This window comes from Muscardinus avellanarius, assembly GCF_963383645.1.
Source record: "Muscardinus avellanarius genome assembly, chromosome: 1".
Lineage (NCBI taxonomy): Eukaryota > Metazoa > Chordata > Mammalia > Rodentia > Gliridae > Muscardinus > Muscardinus avellanarius.
The window spans coordinates 88,944,058-88,965,806 of NC_137786.1; the positions used below are offsets into that span (position 1 = coordinate 88,944,058).

The following is a 21,749-nucleotide window of genomic DNA, read 5'->3' on the forward strand; positions in this document are numbered from 1 at the left end:
ATTGTAATACTTTTCTCTCTTTGCACACTTCTTCACTTCCATTTTTTAAATACTCATTCACAAATCCATTTGTGAAGGTCAAAATCAAATGATTTTTCTTCCATAAAGTGAAATCCAAGTTTCCTATCCAGAAATTCCTTTTGTGCCTCCACGGGTACCTTATTTGTACTTATCTCCCAGAATTATCACATCCTAACTTGTAACTTGTACTGAACATAGCTTATATGATCTGTATTCCTTACCAGGCAGTAAATACCATATAAGGATGAGGTGCACATCTGATTTATCTTTTAATTTTCCTACAGTGCTTTTCATAGTGTTTTATAATATTTATTGAACAAAATCACAGAAATTAGTTTGAATTAGTTGATGTTAGCCCATCATTATTTACCTTTTTAAAGACTACAGAAAAATCTTATTAATGGATCTTTATTTTGTGTGTGTGGTACTGGGGGTGGAACCCAGGGGCTTTTCTACCTCCAGGCTACACTCCCAGACCTTTTTATATTTTATTTGGAAACAGGGTCTCACTAAGTAGCTGAGGCTGGCTTCAAACCTATACAATCCTGTCTTAGCCTCCCAAGTGCTGGGATTACAAGTGTGCACCACCATACCTGGCACTTAATGGACCTTTTGAAGTTAATGTTTTTAAACCAACATAATTTTAGTGAACCCTGATGTTGAACCTAACTTCTAACAAATTAGATAATTTGAAATGATCAACATTCCCTAAAAATCCATTAAACAATTCTAAAATTTTTAATTTCCCTACAATATTATTTTCATTTTTTTTATTTTTTATTTTTTGCAGGTGTGGGGATGGAACCCAGGGGCATTCGACCTACAAGCTACACCCCCTGCCCTATGTTTTATTCTTTATTTTGAAACAAGGTCTCACAGAGTTTCAGAGGGCCTCACTAAGTAGCTGAGGCTACCCGCAAACTGTGATCCTCCAGTCTCAGCCTCCCGAATGCTGGTATTACAAGCATGCGCCACCACGCCCAGCTTACAATATTGTTTTTAGAAGTTCTAATGAAAACAGAAATAAGTTTCATATCATTCATATTATAGTATATTCACTATTTATTAATCTCATTCTGGGTAGTTTAAATTTATGTTTTAAAAGGGAGAAATATTCCAGAAAAATTCAAACTGAAAATGCATACTAATATCAGACAAAGAGATTTTTTGGCTGGAATTTAATTTTTAAGAAGGAAAGGTGCTTTGCCAGTTCTCTATTTAAAAGAAAAACAGTTCTATATATTGTGTGCTTCTTTCACCTACATATATGCATATTGATATTCAAATGTGACAAAACTTCAGATAAATACATTGTTATAAAATAAGCCTTGGGGATTTAGTCATTAAAAGTATCAAGACATTTCTTTTTTACAACCTATTTTAATAGATAAGATGTCAATATTTAAGGGGTTTATTATACATTCTAAATAATACATTCTAAATAAGCACTTTAAATGAATTTTGGTATTTACTAACTTAAGTATTCAAGGACTTGGTTTGAAGAGTCCAGCAGACTAAAAGTCTGCTTTTCAAGAGTACCATGATCATCTATCAGTGGAGAGGTTTTAGCAGTTCTGTATTCTAATAGTTCACGATCCTTGCTTGATGTCAGTAACTCATTATCAACTACACCAATAGCTGCATCTTCTACCAGAATATTTGCCTGGTATGCTCCAACTGGAATTTCAGGTAATCCGATGTAGTCATGATCTGCCACTACTGAACCTTGTAAGAGATACAGATTGTCTGAAAGAAGAGACATTATAAGATAAGTTTGCTTTTCACGATTATAATTAAACATCATTTTAAGATTAAATAATAAGTGAGGAATAATACCTAAAGCAATAACAATTAAATATTAAAGTTAACTTCTAGGGAGTTCTGTTATCCAGTAAATAAATAAACATGTCAAAAAACTTATGAAATTATAAATATATATTAATAAAATTACACACACAAATATATGACACATATGACAGTTCACAGGTAACAAATGCAGAAATATCAAGAATTTTAAAACAGCCCAATGTTTCTATTCCCTTGGTGTGTCTCTAGTATGTATTTATGTGTGTGGGACAGGTGGCAGAAATGGTATAGATTATAAACAAGGTTACAAAAATATAATTTTGAGAATGCTAATATACTTCATATGCTTCTGGAAAGCATTTCTAGGTTGATTAACAAAGTCAGCAAAGATATTTAACGAATAGAATTGTTATATCCTTACATTTACAATGTTAGATAATTCTCTAGTATCTGTAGAACCCATATGAGGAAGATAATACCAAATTGTTACCATATGAAGCTATAAACCAAATGAAGATAAAGTTGCTAGAATCAGGTTTATGTAATAGAAATGTATAAGGAGGCAACTATTTATATTAGACTTAGAAGCAAAGAGCATTTAGCAATATCACCTATTAGTAAGAGTAAAGATTCTATGTGTATGTAATATAATACACAAACATCTTTTCTTTTCAATAACTCCTAACCTTTGAATAAGTTATTGTAATAAAACTATAGAGAACAAAGATAATAATCAGACAATACACAAATCACTTTTTCACAATAGAAAACTCTGAAGATTTCAAAGGCCTATTTGTGTAGAATAAAGTTTTCTCATTCATTACCAAAGGTCAAAAATGTTTCTACTCCTACTATGGCCTAAATCTGGTGTTAACAAATATGTTCAACAAACATTTTGGTCTAGAGCTAGCTTGCAATATGGATGAGATAGGGATATAGAAGAGAACATAATGAAATTTTTGCCCTCAAAACAGAGATAAATATACCATTTTAAAGGGCTTTTTTACTCAGTTACTGTACACAACAGACTTTACTAAGTATTTCTATTTTCTATTAATTCTTCTTGTGAGTCTGGTAAAGAGTAGCAATAACAAATGCAGATAGACAAATTTATAACTTGTTTGAATACAGGTTGCTCAAATTTAGGTCAAACAAAAAGGCTGAATAATTATACAAAAATATTGTTTACGTTAAATTCAGTTCAAGGACTCTTGCAAATAAGTTTGTGAAATTTTCAGGGAAATATGTGGTAACAAAGAAAAGCCTGATAGAAATCACATTTATTCTGAAGTTCTGTAAATGAGAGAAATACCGAAAAAGAACCAAAGAGTGATGAATCAAGAACCAGACACTAGGCTGGCCAGATTAGTACTTCCCCTTGTTTCCAAGAAAAACTAAAACAAATTCACCCACCAACCTCAGATTCCTTATATGTATATACTGTACCAGTATTGGGAATGGCCTAGGAAGATTTGAGAAAGCTCTGATTATTAATAAATATATTTCAAAAATTGGGTGAAGGGCAGATCTGTGAAAGGATTTGGTTTCTGCCAAGAAGCAGGTAACTATTCTAATGTAAATTAACCTAGCTAAAAGTAATTAAAAGTCTATAGGAGAGGGGAACTAGGACTTCCCCATCCTCATTCTAAAGACAGGTTTACATAATTGGATAATCTAGCTAGGATGGGAGGAGGGGGTGGAACTTCGTGAAAGGAGCACCTTGGCGGGAAAGTAAGGGGAGGAACTTTACAGGGACTTTTTACTATGTCAGAAATATGTGAAACAAGATGGAGGATATCATGTGTATAAAAAGTCTGTTCCATGTTTTGTATTTTGGTGATTTCGTTCGAAGCACCCCCCTCATGAAGCTGTGACTATTTTCTGTATTTCTATCTTTTTAATAAACTTCTTTAAATCTTCAGCAAGAGTCTGGGCTATTGCATATCAATCCTTAGCTCAGGATAAGAACCCGCGGTTTTTGTGTTTTTTGGGAATTATTCTCAGGGGTCTAACAAAGGTCCCTGGGGACAGTCACCCCCAAACCATAACAGCCATGGTCCAGAACCACATCATCTTCTCTCAAAACCGTAACATATACCAGTAGTAATATTGTAATTTTCTTATATTACTGGAAGAATCATCTGCAGAAAATTCAAGCATGAGGCAAAAATTGTACTTGTCTGGTTTGGAACGATTTAGAAGGAGCAAATATATTTGACCTCCTTTCTAAGAAACTCTTTTGGTAAGAGCAAGTTGAAAAATGTTTAAATAGAACCTGGTATAGCAACATTTTTTTTTTTTTTTTTTGGTGGTACTGGGGTTCCTGAAAGCCCTTATACCTCCGGGCTATACTCCCAAACCCATTTTATACTTTTATTTGGAAATAGGGTCTCTTAAGCCAGCGAGGCTGGCTCCGAACCAGCGCGATCCTCCTGTCTCTGCCTCCCAAGCACGGGAATTACAAGCCTGCGCCACCACGCCCGGCAACAACATTTTAAATGTAAAGTTTGTATAAAGGAACAGTAACACAACAGAAGAAAACAAGTCTTGAATGCCAAAGATAAAGGAGAAAATCTTGCTAAAGAAAGGACAACATGTACCTTACAATCTTTTTTTTTTTTTAACTTAACCTGTAGAGTAGGTCAAAACTCAAAAGAGGCACAAGGTATGAAAGCTCTTTTCTTCTAACAAAGAGAATAAAAGTGTTTGTGAGTTTCCAAAATTAGAACACAGTCCAAGATAAGTTTACTGACTAAAATAAATAGGCCTGTCACAAGAAAGAAAGGCACTAAGAGCTTTTAGCACAAGAGGTGTGGCATAGATAAGAAGTATTGTTGAGTTATGATTGCTGAGCAGCCTGAAGGGCTTCATATCAAAAAAGGGTCCAGGATAAGTGTGGGCTATTTGTTGTCATTATTTCCCTGGGCCTGTTAAATAAGGTGTTTATGTTGTTTAAAAATATACTATACTGATTGGGTGTGGTGATACACCCTTCTTACTCCAATTACTCAGGAGGCTGAGACAGGAGGATGGTAAATCCAAGGCTAGATTGGGTAATTTAGTGAGACCCTGTCTCAAAATAAAATAAAAAGTGCTGGGGCTATAGCTCAGTAATAAAACATACCTGAGTCAAGCCCCAGTGCGCTAATAAACCACCTCCTCCCAAAACCAAAATAACAGTGGCACCAATAAAACTATATTGTATCATCCATTAGGTATTACTTAAATTCAAATATTAATGCTTCAAATTTCTTTATAGATAAAGAAATTACTGGCTAAGGCACCAATTCTCATTCTCTCCTCTCCCTCTCTCTCTATCTCTCTTTCTCATTGTTATCCACACCTCAGAGAAGCTCTGAGGTGTGTATTGAGGGCAGATGTATTAAGACAAAATAAAATCCTAGATAAAGTAGGAAACTTAACCTGAAAGCTATGGCAAAACTGTCAATTAGTCTACGAAAGAAAAGGTTAGAAAGATCAGGACATCTTGACTGTTAAGAACCACACATATTTTGGGGCAAATATATCCTTGTTTAGTGTTATCACATTCTCTTTTAGCACATTGCAGCATTCTAAATACATCGCACTCTGCACTCTCACCTGTCCCTACACCCCCATGAGATAACAGTAAAAATTAAAGACACATTTAAGTAGCCCTATTTTTCTCACAGCTAAATTCTGGACAATATGTTTGTTTTTTGGCTCTAATGATAATGGCTGCTATTTTTCCATGCTAATATGAAGTATAAAATGACAAGCAGGATGTTGGAAAAGTAAAATTAGATATGTAATCCTTCTGTGCAACAGGTTCAATATCTTCCATATGAGCTATGAAAAGTACACTAGAAATAAAATCTCTCAGTTCCAGAATACATATTCTAATGAAACAGACTACTCAGGATATCTAAAAACTGTATCAAATGTTATAAAAGTAAGAAGGAGAAAGAACACCTAGCCAAAAGAGGGAAGAAAGATGTTCTTTTTAATTTCTCTCTTCAAAGAAAGTAAAAATGTAAAGAAGTGACAGATACCTTGTTCACTGGCTTCTCTTATGTAAGGCTTAAGGTGGGACATTTTGATAGGTCTTTTAAGTCTAGTGCCGGTATTGTCTCTCAGGACAGCACATCCGCTTTCTGTAATATAGTCTATGACACAAGGACCAACCCATTCAGATTGGAAACGACCATCCTTCCACCAATTTTTTCTTTGTCTTAAAACTTCATGACCCACTTTTAAATGAAATGGATTTAGCTGCTTTGGTTTCTTTTTAACAATGATCTTGTTTTTATTTAGTTCATCCAAATTATTGTTCTCCATCTACAAGTACAAAAAAAAAGTTATTTATTGAAAGTAAATGCTGATAATATTATAATGCTTATTCATTGAAATGCTACTAAAAGGTAAGCACGAATCCAATTTAATTCCTAAAACAACATTTTAAAGTCAGTATTATTATGACTATTTTACATAGAAAGCAAACTAAAATAGGTTAAGTAATTTTCCAGTGTCTAAATACTGGAAAGTAGCTAGACAATAGATATGAATCAAGCTCTACTTCATTCCAAAATTCAATTTCTCATTACCGTCTTTCAGAATTTAAGGGGAATTAGCACACTATTTAACCAAGACAACCAGAACTTGATAGAAAACCCATTTAGGTTTAAAAGTATGTCTTGTGTATGTGCATGCACATGTGGATATGCTGAAATTTTAAGAATATAACTATAGAATTTCATATAATTTTTCTATTAAGCAGAATCACCTGACCCACTGATGTCGTCTTATTCTCCATTATTTTATCAGCTTCCTTAATTGCATCCAGGATTCTGGCAAACATACTTGTATTATCACCATCTACTTCATGGTGATTATCTGAAGTTTCTGGCATATTGGGATTTCGATTAAACATTTGAAAATATGGTGTATTTTTAGTAGTCTCCTATTTTAAGGAAAGTAAACAGCAAATTTGTTACAAAATATTTTTTTCTAGTCAAGAAACAGTTATAACTCAGAAATATAGGATTAACAGAAAGATACCTACCAAGTGAGTTACATTGAAGGCAAATGAAACAGTGGAAAGGTGCTCATCCCAGTTGTCTGGATGATCAGCACAGTGTTTGGAGAGAAAGGTTTTGATTATGCTTGGTGTACTTTCAGTTGGATTAACAGTTCCAGAGGCATGAGAAATTACAATATGTTTTGTACCAAACAATCCATACAGTTCAGCATTGATCTGAAAAATACACAAAACAACAATGACTTTTAAAAATTTGTATTTTTCCACTGGTTAAAGAAAAGTCTAAAAGATTTTTGTTTTTTTCTTGCCGTGGTACTGGGGTTCCTGAAAACCCTTTTACCTCTGGGCTACACTCTCAGACCTATTTTTTTTTTATATTTTTATTTGGAAACAGGGTCTCTTAAACCAGCATGGCTGGCTTCTAACATGCGCAATCCTCCTGTCTCCGTCTACCACGAGCGGGGATTACAAGCGTGTGCCACCATGCCCGGCAGACTGAAAGATTTAGAAGCTTGTCTTTGTTACTGACCAGGGCCACTCTATATAAAAGGAGATGCATTTTGTTTAAAATAGTAGTTGCTACTGATTGAGTCCTCACTATGTGCTGGTCAATACACTAGATGCTTTACATAATTATTAAATCTTAAAATGACTTTATGAGGTATTATTAATCTTGTTGTAAACACAAGAAGTAAAGCTTTGGGAGAGTAAGTGCTTTACCATATACACATATACAGCAAGAAAATGGAAGGACAGAATTTAACACTAATTCTGTGTTTAAGTAATTTTTTAGTTCAGTCTAAATGGTGTCACATAAGCTAATTAACAGGTATGTGACTTTGGCCAAACCACTGAACCTCTGTAGTCAATTAATGAAAATCCTATTTATAACTCTTATGAAGACTAAACCAGATAATGTTTGCAAAGTATTTAAAACAGTTCTTGGCAAGGAGTAGTCACATTATAATTTTAAGTGCTAGCATTATTATTATTATAGTTATTATGTGCAGAGCCTAAAAGAAGTCAAAGTGAGGTTAGAACACTTATAAACTTGCCAAAAGAACAGTAATTATTCTTCTTACTTCAATTCTCATGCTTTTTTCCTTTTATTTTTAATTGAGCTAAAGCTAATCTTTGACTGATACATTTGTCTTTTTTGTTGTTGGTGGTGGTGATACTGGAGATTGAACCCAGGGGCATTCTACCTCTGAGATACATCTCGAGCACTTTTTGTTTTTTGTTTGTTTTAAAAATTTAAACAAGGGCTTGCCAGCTTGCTGAGTCTCACTACATTGCTGAGATTGGTTTTGAACCTGTGATCCTTCTAAAAGAATATGTCAAACAAATATTATCAGAATAACTAAAAAGGTAAAGCTAATTTAAAAAACCCTATATTTCCCAGGCTTTCTGAAAAGTAAGAGTGGTCATAAGATAGTTTTGGTGGAAAAAGACATAGAGATATGTTAATATTGTTACATAAACTCTTGTATTTTGGGCCAATGTCTTCCCCACTTTTTGCTGACTAAAACGTAGACACTGTGATATGAACTCTAGCAGACATATGATGAGCACAAAATTAAAAGTCACACCCCAAAGATGGCAGAACAGAAAGTGAGGAGCATGGTTTCCCAACATTGACAGCTACCATTCTAGCCTTGTACCACCTGGCTTTCTTTTACCTAAGTACAAAATAAACTCCTCTTGCAGTTTATATGCTGGAAGAGGGACATGAGTTCTGTTACTTGCAGATAAACACAATTCCTTGTTGTTATACATACTAATTCAGGCTGCTTCCTTTTAATTCAAAAGTAATTAGATTGGTTCCATAAGTTGGCTTTTGTGAATTGTGCTGCTACAAATGGTTATGTATCTGTCACTAGGGTATTCTAACTTCAATTCCTTTGAAAAGATACCAAGGAGTGGTATGGCTAGGTTATATGTTGGTCACTTTCCTAGTCTTTTGCAGAACCTCCATGTGAATGTACTAATTTACAATCCTACCAAGTGTATAAAAATTACAATCCTACCAAGTGTATAAAAATTCCTATTTTCCAACACCCTCACCAGCATTTATTATTGGTTGTATTCTTGATGATTGCCATTCTAATAGAAGTTAGATAAAATTTCAGAGCAGTTTTAATTTGCATGTCCTTACTGCTAACGATGTTGAACATTTTTTTACATATGTGTGGTGACCATTTGGATGTCTTCTTTTGACAAGTGTCTATTCATTTCATTGCCTGTTTTTAAACTGGGTTATTTGTGAGGTTTTTTTCTTTTTTTTCTTTTTATTTTTGCAGGACTGGAGATGGAACCCAGGGGCATTCTATTTCCAAGCTACATGCCCAGCCCTATTTTTTTATTCTTTATTTTGAAACAGGGTCTAATCGAGTTCCTAAATAGCTGATCCATGATCCTCCTATCTGAGCCTCCCGAATGCTGGAATTACAAGCATGTGCCACGTGGGTTTTTGTGTTAAGGTTTTTTTTTTTTTTTTTTTTAGTTCTTTATACATCCTAGATGTTAGTCCTTTATCAGAGGAGTCGCTAGCAAAGATTTTCTCCAAATCTATAGGCTATCTCTTCAGCCTCTTGATTGTATCCTTTGTTGCACAGAAACTTTTTAATTTGATGGATTCCCATTTATTGATTTGAGATTTTATTCTGTGTGCTTTACGGTTCTTGTTGAGAAAGTGTGGAGAGTTAGTCTTATGTCTTCTATTAACTGTAAAGTTTCTGGATGAATTCCTAGGTCTTTGATCCATTTTGAGTTGACAGAGGAATTGATAATGAAAATGTGATACATAAACACAATGGAATTTTACTTAGCCATAAAGAAGAACAAAATTATGTCATTTGCAAGAAACGGGTGGAACCAGATACTATGCTAATTGAGATCAGCCATCGCAGAAAGTCAAGAGTCATATGTTTTCTCTCTTATGTAGAAGATCAAGTAGCATAGGAAGCAAGAGACTTACTTCAGTTAGGTGATGAAAGAAAGCAGTGGAATAAAGGACTAGAGAAGGAGGTTTGAAAGGGAAAATGAGGATTAAGAAAGGGAAGGGAACCATTCAAATAAAGTTATGTCCATATAAGATTTCATTACCAATCTCACATGTATGAGGAGAAAGTAGAGGGGTAGACAGAGGAAAATACATCAAGTGATGTGTGCATGTGTGCAAGTATGTTTGTATCACTTCAAATCTTACTATGATGGACAATTACATTGCACCAATAAAAGTATAATAAAAATAACTAGAAATCCCAGAAAACAGGTGTCATTGAGGAAAGCTTCAATTTGAAGTCGTGATCAATTTTAAATGGTCCATGAAAAAGGCTTCAACATCTTTGTATCAAGAGTTAACTAGGAATGATTCAGTAAATCCACTTGTGAAATGATATCATTTTGGATACTGGGTTTTGAACAGAGGGGCTTTCTACCTCTGACCTACACTTTCAATCCTTTTTTTTTTTTTTTTTTACATAAGATCTCACTAAGTTGCTGAGGGCTTCATTAAATTTTGGAGGCAGGTCTCAAATCTGTGATGCTCCTGTTTCAGTTTTCCAAGTATTAGAATTACAGGTGTGCACCACTATGCCCGGTGAAATGCTATCTTGACATCTTTATACTATCAGCCTTTTTTCTCCATCATCAAACCAGATAATGCATCAGTCATTACAATTTTAGTTTTATATAAGGCATTTTGTAAGTTAAAACATTTTTCCCACTGAAAGATCTTATTCCCCTTTCTTCAGATTTACAAAAAGCTCTTTGTGCCTTTTAATTTTGAAACATTTTTGCAAATATTCTTGGCTGAGATATGTTAGAAACATCTGAATTTTTATCCAATTGTATAATAAACCACCCACATTTTGCATTGTTCTAATCTTACTTCAAAAGTTTAGCAGCTTTTTGTTAGTATCTGCTGACAAAAGAATACATTTTACTTGGTCACCATTATGCTTTCTGTGTTATATTTAAGCTATTTTAATCACAGCAATAAGTACAAGTTGTCCAGATTATATGTAATTTTTCTATTTTGTTATTAAGAAACCTCTTGGAATTTGGCAACAGAGATAGCTCAGCTCAGCCAGGAAAGTGTTAAGACTGAAGAAACCTCACAGGAGACTTGTGAACATTTATTATTATCTTTAGTAAAAATTTTCAAAGCCCTGTGTTGATTATCACAACTTTAAACATGACTGGAAAAACTGCTGTCTAATCATAATGGTTTTTATACTATCATTAGAGAATGTCTTTGGCTTTGGGGGGGGGGGGGCTTGGGGGCTTACTGTGTTGCCCAGGCTAGGCTTAAACTCAATTCTCTTGCCTTTGCCTCTGGAGTAGTTGGATTACAGGTTTGTGTCATTTCACCTGGCTTTTATTACCTAAGTTCTGAGGAACTATATGCACTTAATAGTGAGACTCTTCATTCATAAATGTAAAATTGAATCAATATTTCATTTTTTTTTTGTGGTACTGGGGTTCCTGGAAGCCCTTCTACCTCCAGGCTACACTCCCAGACCCACTTTATACTTTTTTATATTTGGAAACAGGGTCTCTTAAGCCAGCGCGGCTGGCTTCAAACCTGCGCAATCCTCCTGTCACCGCTTCCCAAGCACGGGGATTACAAGTGTGTGCCACCAAGCCCAGCAATATTTCATATTCTTTTGATAATTTGAATTTTGATGTCCATTTCTCATTGGATGCAATTAAGATTTGTTTTCATCTCATTAATGTGTCCAACAAAGAGCTAATACTAGAAGTATAAGTGTCAGCTCTATCATTTCCTTGTGGTTGGTGAGTATTTATCCTTATTACAAGAAATGTAAGCCATCTGGACATTCTATGGCGAGTAACGGGGAAATCTAGATTATATTCATTTAATTTCTGAAAGCAAAAAAAAAAAAAAATGAGAGAAACCTCCATACACTGTAGATTCTGCCTTCATAGAACATATGTAATTGAGTCAGGACACTATTACCAGTATGTAACCATTATTAATAAAGCTTCATTTCTTTTTATTTTTTCTAGATTAAATAAAGAAATATAAGCAGAAGTTCTAGCAATCTTCCCCCCAGACTGGATTTTCTTACATATACCATTTCACAGATCAGTACCATGTCAGTCAAGGTAGATAAGATTATGCTGCATTTATACAACACTTTCACATCTTGGTAAGAAGCTGAGCACAGGTCTGGGTACCTCTCTGGGGCAACTGTTCCCTACTATTTGCCTCAGTGATCCATAACAGAAATTCTACCATTCTACATGCAGTATCTGAAATATTCAGTTAGCTCTACAGAGAAAGGTAAGGCTGAAAGAATGAGGAACTGAATAAGAGGTTTTTAATACATCAGGCTAACAATAACACACATCCATCTATTCTACTCCACTTCTCCAGCCAGAACTGTTTACTTGGGCTTGCCTACCAGAAAGAGGCTAGGATAGCTTTCCATGTTTGAAAGGAGAGGAAAACTATTTTTAAAACTAATAATTTTTATCATAAATGTAACAGGTGATTAAACATGTTGATCACTAGAAATTAAAAAGCAACATAATAACGATTTATATAAATTGATTTTTAAATCTATAACTCAACAATCTTAAGTTAAAAATAAAGATCTAGTTAACTATAAAGATTTCTTAAGTTTTTATATCTATTTTTAGTTATCTATGTTAACATACTTATATATAGTAGGTCTGTGTAATAGTTTTCACCTAGATTTTTAATTTAACACAATGATGTAAACAACACTTGTTATTTCCTTTTCTTTAATAAAATCTTTTTTATGGTACTGAGGATTGAACCCAGGGGCATTCTACCTCCAAGCTATACCACAGCCCTAATTTATTTTATTTATGTTTTCCCTTGGATATACCAGCTGACACCTAGAGACTGAGAGATATCTATCAAAAGCAACAGATACAAACTTCTGAAACCATGAGAAGGAGGAACAACAAGAGAGCAATGAGCTCCCACAACTCCACAATAACAGAACCTGATAACACAGAATTGCAAAGATCTCCAGAAGTTCAAATCAGGAATGTAACTGTAGAACTAATACAATAATTCCCAAAAGAATTTAGAGAGAGTCTGAAAGAAATAAAGGATGCAATCATTGAAGTAAAGGCATCTATTCAAACTATAAACAATCGATTAGACCACATGGAGAATAAAATCTTGCTCCTAGAAGATGATCACTCCAAAAATGAATGCATAGTTTAGAAAATACAATGTGACAGCAGGAACTGGACATTGAAGAAATATGGGCCCATCTTAAAAGAGCTCACCTAAGAATAATTGGCATAGAGGAGGGAAAAGATGGTGAAATCAAAGGGCTCAACAATCTTTTCAAAGAAGTAATAGAAAATTTCCCAAACCTATTTTATTTTTAATTTTTAAATAAGGTTTTTCTTGGTAAGTGTCTCACTACTTGCTGAGGCTGTCCTCAAACCTGTGATTCTCATATCTCAGCCTCCCAAGTACTGGGATTACTGGTGTGCATTACCACAATTGGCTTATAAACATTTTTAATAGCTACATTAAAAATGTTCATAAGATATATATGTATCTTTTAAAATATCATCACAATGATATATTCAAATACTTTATCATGTAGCTAGACATTTTTCTAAAACATATTTTTTGGATATTTAGGTTGTTTTCTATCCCTCACTAATATAAATTATCCTAAGGTAAATATTGTAAAAGAGCTATTTTGAATATGGGTAAGTAGACTAAGTCTTGAAATAGGATTGCCAAATAAAAGATGAAATATATTTATTACTCTTAGTGAATCTTAAACTGCTTTACAGAAGAGTTTCAAGCTGCAATGCTACCATATTTTGAAAAGCTTAACTTTTTTACTTGTAGTTTATTTGGTATTACTACTATTTTGTTGATCATATAAACAAAAATAATTTTAATTTGTATTACTTTTATTACTATTGAGTTTGAACAATTTTTCCATGTTTATAATTTTTTTCTTTCCTGAAAATTACCCATTTTTGTTTCTGAGTAAACTTATTAAATTTATTTGAATCTCTTATGATAAAGACATTAGCCCTTTCCCACAGAATTTTATTTTTCTTAATTTCTTGGCCTTTATTATATTTTTATTTTACCAAACATTGTTTCCAATTTTTGTGTGGCCAAATTTGATGTTTTTCCACTGAAATTTACACTATTGTTCCTAAACATAAAATGTAATTTCCATGTCTAGATATTATAACAATAAAGTCAAGTATTTATTTTGTTTTCAACTAAAAATATAAATTCTAAGTAGCTGGAGAGCAATATGTTAAGTGAGATCAGCCAAGCACTGAAGGAGAAGGTACATATGTTCCCTTTAGTATGCCCAAACTAGGGAACGTAGAGGATACCAGTGGTACTCCAGGTAATGGAGGGGAAATACCAGCAAAGCTTGAATGGAAAGATAGGGGAGGAGGAAGACTGAACTTGATTAATGAGGGTCTACATCCGAATATGTGTAAAATTATGAATATGGCAAGGTTACCTTGGACAATCATTGGTGGGAGGGGGGAAGGGAAAACAGGGGCAGGGTGGGGGAGAGGGCACCAAATATAGTTTAAATGTATACCATTTATGTTCAATAAAATTTTTTTAAATATATAAATTCTATAATTACTGAAAATAACTTTGGCTTATGTATTTATTTCTAAGCTAATTATTACAGAGATAAATACATTATTGTTACCTGTTATTTTATTATATAATCCTTCCCTACTCTTTGCACTTGTGATGCCAGTTTTATCATTTTAACCAGTTACCAAACTGCCAAGCTGCCCTGTTAAGTTCTGTTGTTGACCATGAAAACTACTAGCTTAAAGTAGCTCAGTTTCAACATTAAATTGAGTTATAATCGTTTTGATAATGTCATATCTTTATAGAACTCATTTTTTTAGCAGCTACTATAAAGAAATTACAATGTGAAAGAGTGAAACAAGAACTGAGAGTTCCAAAATGATTCTAAATTTTGATAAGTAGTGATCAACAAATAAACACAATCTATTAACAAAAATTTGTAGTTATTTTGAATGAAACAAAATATTTTCTTTCAATCTGAATATTTTATATTAATGATAAATAATTATAATGTATATTTTAATTACTTTTTACCTGCTGGGGATTGACTGAGATTACCCTCAGCCCCAAGTGTTATATTTTAAGATGATTATCATGTTAATTGCTTATTAAGTAGTTTGGATGGACCTGTGTAGAAAAGGGTTAATATGGCAGATCTAACACTGCTATTTTGCTTTGTATCTTTCATTGAATAAACTTTAGCTATGAGTATGCATATATGATGTGTCTTCCTGGTGAATCAGGGAAACCCGGGATAATATAAGAGACTCCTCACAAAATTTCTAACTTCTTAATAAATACAATTTTAGCTATTTCTTTTGGATTGAGACATCATAGGTATTATGAACCAAAAAAGTCTGGCTATTCCTGATTATTACACGGTACCCTGTCAATTATAAAAATGCATATATATATATATATATATATATGTGTGTGTGTGTGTGTGTGTGTGTGTGTGTGTGTATGTGTGTATATACATATATATACACACATATATATGTACTTTTTTAGACAGTCTTGCTATGTTGCCCAGCTGGTATCAAATTTCTGGGCTCAAGTGATCCTCCACTTTACCCTCCTGCGTAATGAGACTACAGGCCAACGCACCTGGTTTAATTATAAATTTTTAAGATATGCTTAAGGAGTACTAGTATCATATCTTTTTTCTAGACTTTTCCTATATGTTCTTACCTAATATTCTTTCACGTAAACTTTAATCTGAAAAAACTGTCAGGATATAGGGAAAAAACACCTTTTAATACTGATATTCTCATTCATAAATATCATGTGTTTTTCTTTTTAGTCAAGTTCTCCTTAACCTGCCAATTATAAAAATTTTAGGCTATAAGTAAACAAAAATTGTTTGATCCAATCTTTTCATTTCAGTTTAAGGGTGCCTAGAGATAGATATATACATACTTAGTGGTAGTAAGTACTAAAATTTTTACTTACCTACCCTTGTAATATAAAAACTTATCTGAATTTATTAAGTACCCTGTAATGCACAGGACATTGTATGCTTGACACTGAAATGGAATAAGATATGTTTCCAGACCTAAGTAGTTTTTCTTACCTGTTGAATAAAGTCATCTCTTTGGTCCATTATTATTTTCCTAGGAGGTCCATATAAGAAAAATATGTTGATAATAGCTTTAGAAATTTCTGATGCTGAAACATCACACAGAGGCAAAATCATAACCCATTTTGTGAACAAATCTGTCATGATTATAGCATATACATGACTTCTGTTGCTTGTATGAAAAGGTCCCATCAAATCAACAGTAACTATACTCCATGGATTTTCCACTTTTAGTAGGTGTTGTTTCGGTGTTAGAATAACTGCATTTTTTGCCACCTGGCAATGCTGACAAGCATATACCTACAAAGAGACACACAACAAAGAAAATACATGTAAATGTTAACATATTCAACAAACATAAAAGCAACTTTGTAAATCACAATTTTAAAATAGTTAATTGGTTTATTTGTTTATTTATTTATTTATTGTTGTGGTAGTGGGAATCGAACCCAAGAACATTCTTCCTTTGGGCTACATCCCCAATGCTATTTTATTTTTATTTTATTTTATTTATTTTTTGTGGTACTGGGGGTGGAACCCAGGGGCTTTTCTACCTTTGGGCTTTATTCCCAGACCTATTTTATACTTTATTTGGAAACAGGGTCTCACTAAGTTGCTGAGAGTCTCACTCGGCAGCTGAGGCTGGCTTTGAACCTGTGCGATCCTCCTGTCTCAGCCTCCAAGTGCTGGGATGACAGGTGTGCACCACCACTCCCATCTCAGTTAATAAGTATTTTATTTTATTTATTTTTTTATTTATTATTATTATTATTTTTTTGGTGGTACTGGGGTTCCTGGAAGCCCTTCTACCTCCGGGCTACACTCCCAGACCTATTTTTTTGCATTTTTTTTTATTTGGAAACAGGGTCTCCTAAGCCAGCGCGCGGGGCTGGCTTCGAACCTGCGCGATCCTCCTGTCTCTGCCTCCCAAGCACGGGGATTACAAGCGTGCGCCACCATGCCCGGCGTTAATAAGTATTTTAAAAGAGAAACTTTCAGACTAACAACAGATCACTGAGATAAACCTTATACTGAGAACAATAATCAAATATTAGTTGCTTCTTCTATTAAATGACCATTTTTACAAGGTCATATTCACACAGAACTTAATTCTGATTCATATTCAATAAATATTTACTAAATCAATAGATGTTCAAGTAAGTTTTCTATTATTTTAATTGACATAAAATGTACATATTTTGGGGGGTATCATGTGATATTTTATTATATATCATTTTAAATCAGTATGTGAGCCAGGCGTGGTGGCACACGCTTGTAATCCCCGCGCTTGGGAGGCGGAGACAGGAGGATCGCGCAGATTTGAAAGCCAGCCACGCTGGCTTACAAGACCCTGTTTCAAAATATAAAATAGGTCTGGGAGTGTAGCCTGGAGGTAGAAGGGCTTCCAGGAACCCCAGTACCACCAATAAATAAATAAATAAATAAATAAATAAATAAATAAATATCAGTATATGAATATTCAATAATTTCTATAGGTAAAAGATTTTTCTTCTAAAGTTATCACTACAAAGAAGTTCATTTATTTATCTATTCCAATAATATTTATTGAAATATAATTTCAATCAAACAATATTTATAGATTCCAGAAATTTCTCTAGGTACAGAGAGAAAAAGGCTAAAAAATAAACAAAGCCCAGTCAGAAACCGTGGTACACACCTGTAATCTCTGTACTTGGGAGGCTGAAATAGGAGGATCACAGGTTCGAGTCCAGCCTCAGTAACTTAGTGAGGCTCTCAGAAACTTAGTGGGACCATGTTTCAAAATAAAATATAAAATAGGACAAGTTGTAGTTTGGAGGTAGTTCAATCACCAGTATCAAAACAAAACAAAGCCCATGTTTTCACGTAGCTTTCATTTGAGTGAAGTCAGAAAAAAATATCAATTGATCAGTTTATAGATGGTGTTATTGCTCAATATATTTCAGCCATTTGGCTTTGGAAACTACTTCCTAACGTCGGAAGAAAAACTTAAAAACCATCTTATGATTTCTTTTGATCAAATGTTCATTTTGCAATTTAGGCTTAGTCACCAGATTTAATCCTAAGTAAGCTCTATTTATTTCAAAGGTCATATCTACTCTTAAATGATAAAGATATTTTTGTGGTGTGTGGTACTGGAAATGGAAGCCAGGGACATTCTACTTCGAAGTGACACCCCCAGCTTCATTTTATTTTTTGTTTTGAAACAATGCCTCACTATGTTGTGGAAGGCCTCACTAAGTTGCTGAAGCTGGCCATCAAACTGCGATCCTCCTGTGTCAATCTCCCAAGGCCTGGGATTACAGAAGTGCACCACCACACTCAACTTTAATGATAAAGACTTACTAAAAGATGGGCATGGTGGCTCATGCTTGTAATCCCAGCATTCGGAGGCTGAGACTGGAGGATCGCGGTTCACGGAAAGCCTCAGCTACTTAGGCCCTTTGCAATTCAGTGAGACCCTGTTTCAAAAATAAAAAGACCAAAAAATAGGGTTGAGGCTGTAGCTCAGAGGTAGAATGCCCCTGGGTTTCATCCCTAGTATCGCGAAGAAGAAGAAGAAGAAGAAGAAGAAGAAGAAGAAGAAGAAGAAGAAGAAGAAGAAGAAGAAGAAGAAGAAGCAGCAGCAGCAGAAGAAGAAGAAGCAGAAGCAGCAGAAGCAGAAGCAGAAGCAGAAGAAGCAGAAGAAGCAGAAGAAGCAGAAGCAGAAGAAGCAGAAGAAGCAGAAGAAGCAGAAGCAGAAGCAGAAGCAGAAGAAGAAGAAGAAGAAGAAGAAGAAGAAGAAGAAGAAGAAGAAGAAGAAGAAGAAGAGAAAAGAAAACAACAACCACAAAAAAGATTTGCTAAATATTTCACTGAATGTTTACAAAGAAATGCATGGCAGGTTCACAATTTGGTTTTTCATTTATGTGATACTAGGTTTCTGCTATGATTGTCATTTTATTACCTTATGATGAAATGAGAACGAAAGCTGAAAGCACACACTGGGACTGACTTATTATAATGTATTTTTCTGCATAAAGAAAATTTGTATGACTGGCATTAAAGAGGCAATGATTTAGTCAAAGAACTTTCAGGCCCATTTAAATTCTTCCTATGGAGAATAATTCAATAATGAAAATCTGGTTACAAATCATTTACTATCTAAAAATGGTATTTTAAAATGTTTAAGCAATACTTTTTTAGTTCAAATTACAGTTTAGTGATTTCAAAGAATTGAGAAGAGAAATATAACTCCCTTTAACTTGCAGTTTTTCATGCAAGAACTACCCATACAATAAGCACTTAATGAGAGGTGATATCCAGAGTAAATCTGGAGCAATATTGAATTTTGCCCATTAGTTAGAAAGATATTTTTCAAAATATTCTAAATATATAAGCCATACCCACTGTTTGACATCATTGGTCACAGAAGTCCAATAGTAACTGGATTCCACCAGAGTGAGGGTTCTGGATATGCCATGATGAGCTCCAGTGTCATTTTCATGGCATTCTTGTAGGACTCTCTTCTTTTCCTCTTCTGAAACAATTACCAAACGACTTTGTTTTCTGTCTTTTCCAACATAAAACAGCTTTTTTTCTAAAATAAATGATACCAAAAAGACAGATCTGTAACTTTGAGAGATCTATATACTGTTAACATAATCTTCAAACTTAGGAGTTTTAACTTTGCTTTTATAACATCTTTCTCCATTTAAAACAAAATATTTACTTGTACTGATGCTATCATATAGTCTGAAAGGTCCTCAAGTGTTATTTTTGCCCGATACCTAGAAAGAATACTAGCTGCTATATATACAAGTGGAGCTACCTCCACTTTAGTTTACTAAAGCATAAATATGACAGTTGAAATTATCTTTCTGTGGGAGTAGTCAAAGTAGGAAAAATACTTGCAGATGCTGCCTAAAGTGACATAAATTAGCAAATAAATTATGTATAGATAAGCAACTTCCTGGAATAGAGCTTCCTAAAATATTTCATCGTAATTTCGATTTTGTAAGCAACCACCTCTTTTGGCCTTTTCTAGATTGGAGCAAAAGTTAGGGATAGTACAGTGAAAGAACTTTAATCTTCAAGTTGTGCTTTCTTTAGAAAAATACATAAGAAGAATCTGTATCTGGGAAACATCTACACCATCACTTCTCCAATGTTGATGAGTATCTATTCAAACCACAGAATATACCATTAAGTTACTAATGTGCTACAGCACATGCTGAATGGAACATTATTTAATTAGAATGGAAACAATCAAAGGATAGAAATACTATGTATTTTACTCATCAATATATCTCCAGGGCTCAGAATGTGAATATCACATAGTAGAAACATTTTTACATAAGTAATTAAATGTATAAATGAATTAATCCTCACTTTAGTCTAACAGGTAATGCATCTGCTTGTTCTTAAGAATAAGGAGATATTGGTGAACACAAGAGACATGAACAGGAATTTGTTTATTGGAATTTTCTTTACCAGACGGGGAAAGCTTAATGCTGTACCTTTAGGCAAAAGACCCATAATAGAACTAAGATTCATTTAGTTATCTGGTGTCTGTATTTGTTATCTCATTCCAAACTTCTCTTCTCCTTTGGAGGAAGGGGAAAGTGAGAAGAACTATCACACCCTTTTGACATAAATATTGCACTTCCCTACACATATTTAATCTATTCAGGGGGAGTCAGGATCCTAAGGTAAAAGCAATCCTGAGAATATTTAATGGCAACGGGAGTGGGGAAAACCAAAAACAAAGACAGCTAAGTTTTTCTATTTTTATTTTTAGTAAACAACCTAGTTATTTTTGTCAACATTTTTATATTAAGCATCAAATAAGTTTCTCATTAACAGTAATATTAGTGCTTGAAACGTGAGTAGGTAGCACTGGAGTACAAAAGCAGAATTTAGGTTTATTATCTCTTTTTTTGTTAATTTAAAAGGCCCTTTTCATACTTTCTGGCCTCAGCTATTTTGTTTCTGATGGAAGTTTCATCGGCAACTGAACTATTAATTCAACACAAAATTACTACAGAAATTCTCAGGTTTCCACAAAGAACCCATGTGGAAAAGAATCTAGAACTCAGACTCAAGATTTTGGACGTTAATTTCACCTTTGAAGACAAATTTTTTTGCTGCTCTTCTTATGCCACTTCTCTCACTTGGCAGTGTAGTTGAATGATACTCCCCAGTTCGTTTATAATACGCAATCTGCTTAAGATGAAGGTCACCATTTTTCCCACTACGGACCATTATGAACCTAGGTAAAAGGTATTTAAAGATATTACTTAAATGACAAGTTAAGTCAGTTGCTATTTCAGTTCAGAATTCTGTCACATTTTTGCTTATGTATGAATTGAGATTCCCAGAATATTTCTGTGAGGGAGATAATTACAGTACAGAAAAGGAACACAGTGCTGTATAGGAACTAAAATATTAAAAGCTATTTTGAGACACATCATCACAAATTATCTTGTCTCTTTTCAAATGACAAATGCTGAAAATTGTCTCTATACTGGGAAAAAGGAAATGAGCAATATACTTCAAAAAGTTTGATTAAAGTTTCTCCTTGCCATCAACTGAAATGTTTCTTATATATGTTGATCCTGTTATGTGACACTTAAATAACAGATTAAAAACCCTATTCAAATCATATGACAGATATATTTTATAAATATTCAAATGATAAATGATGGAGAAGATATTTAGCAGCCAGATCTCATATA

The 21,749-nt window shown here is 33.8% G+C and overlaps 1 protein-coding gene across 1 annotated transcript; it reads right to left on the reverse strand.

The window, feature by feature from the left end:
• Positions 1–1,492: 1,492 nt before the first annotated feature.
• On the reverse strand, positions 1,493–21,276 carry GIN1 (gypsy retrotransposon integrase 1; the record flags this gene model as incomplete). The annotated part of the gene is made up of 7 exons (XM_080703714.1): positions 1,493–1,767; positions 5,859–6,144; positions 6,590–6,766; positions 6,869–7,060; positions 16,027–16,332; positions 19,419–19,612; positions 21,138–21,276. The coding sequence occupies 7 exons, from the start codon at positions 21,274–21,276 to the stop codon at positions 1,493–1,495; spliced, it is 1,569 nt and encodes a 522-aa protein (XP_080559840.1).
• Between the last annotated feature and the right edge of the window lie 473 nt (positions 21,277–21,749).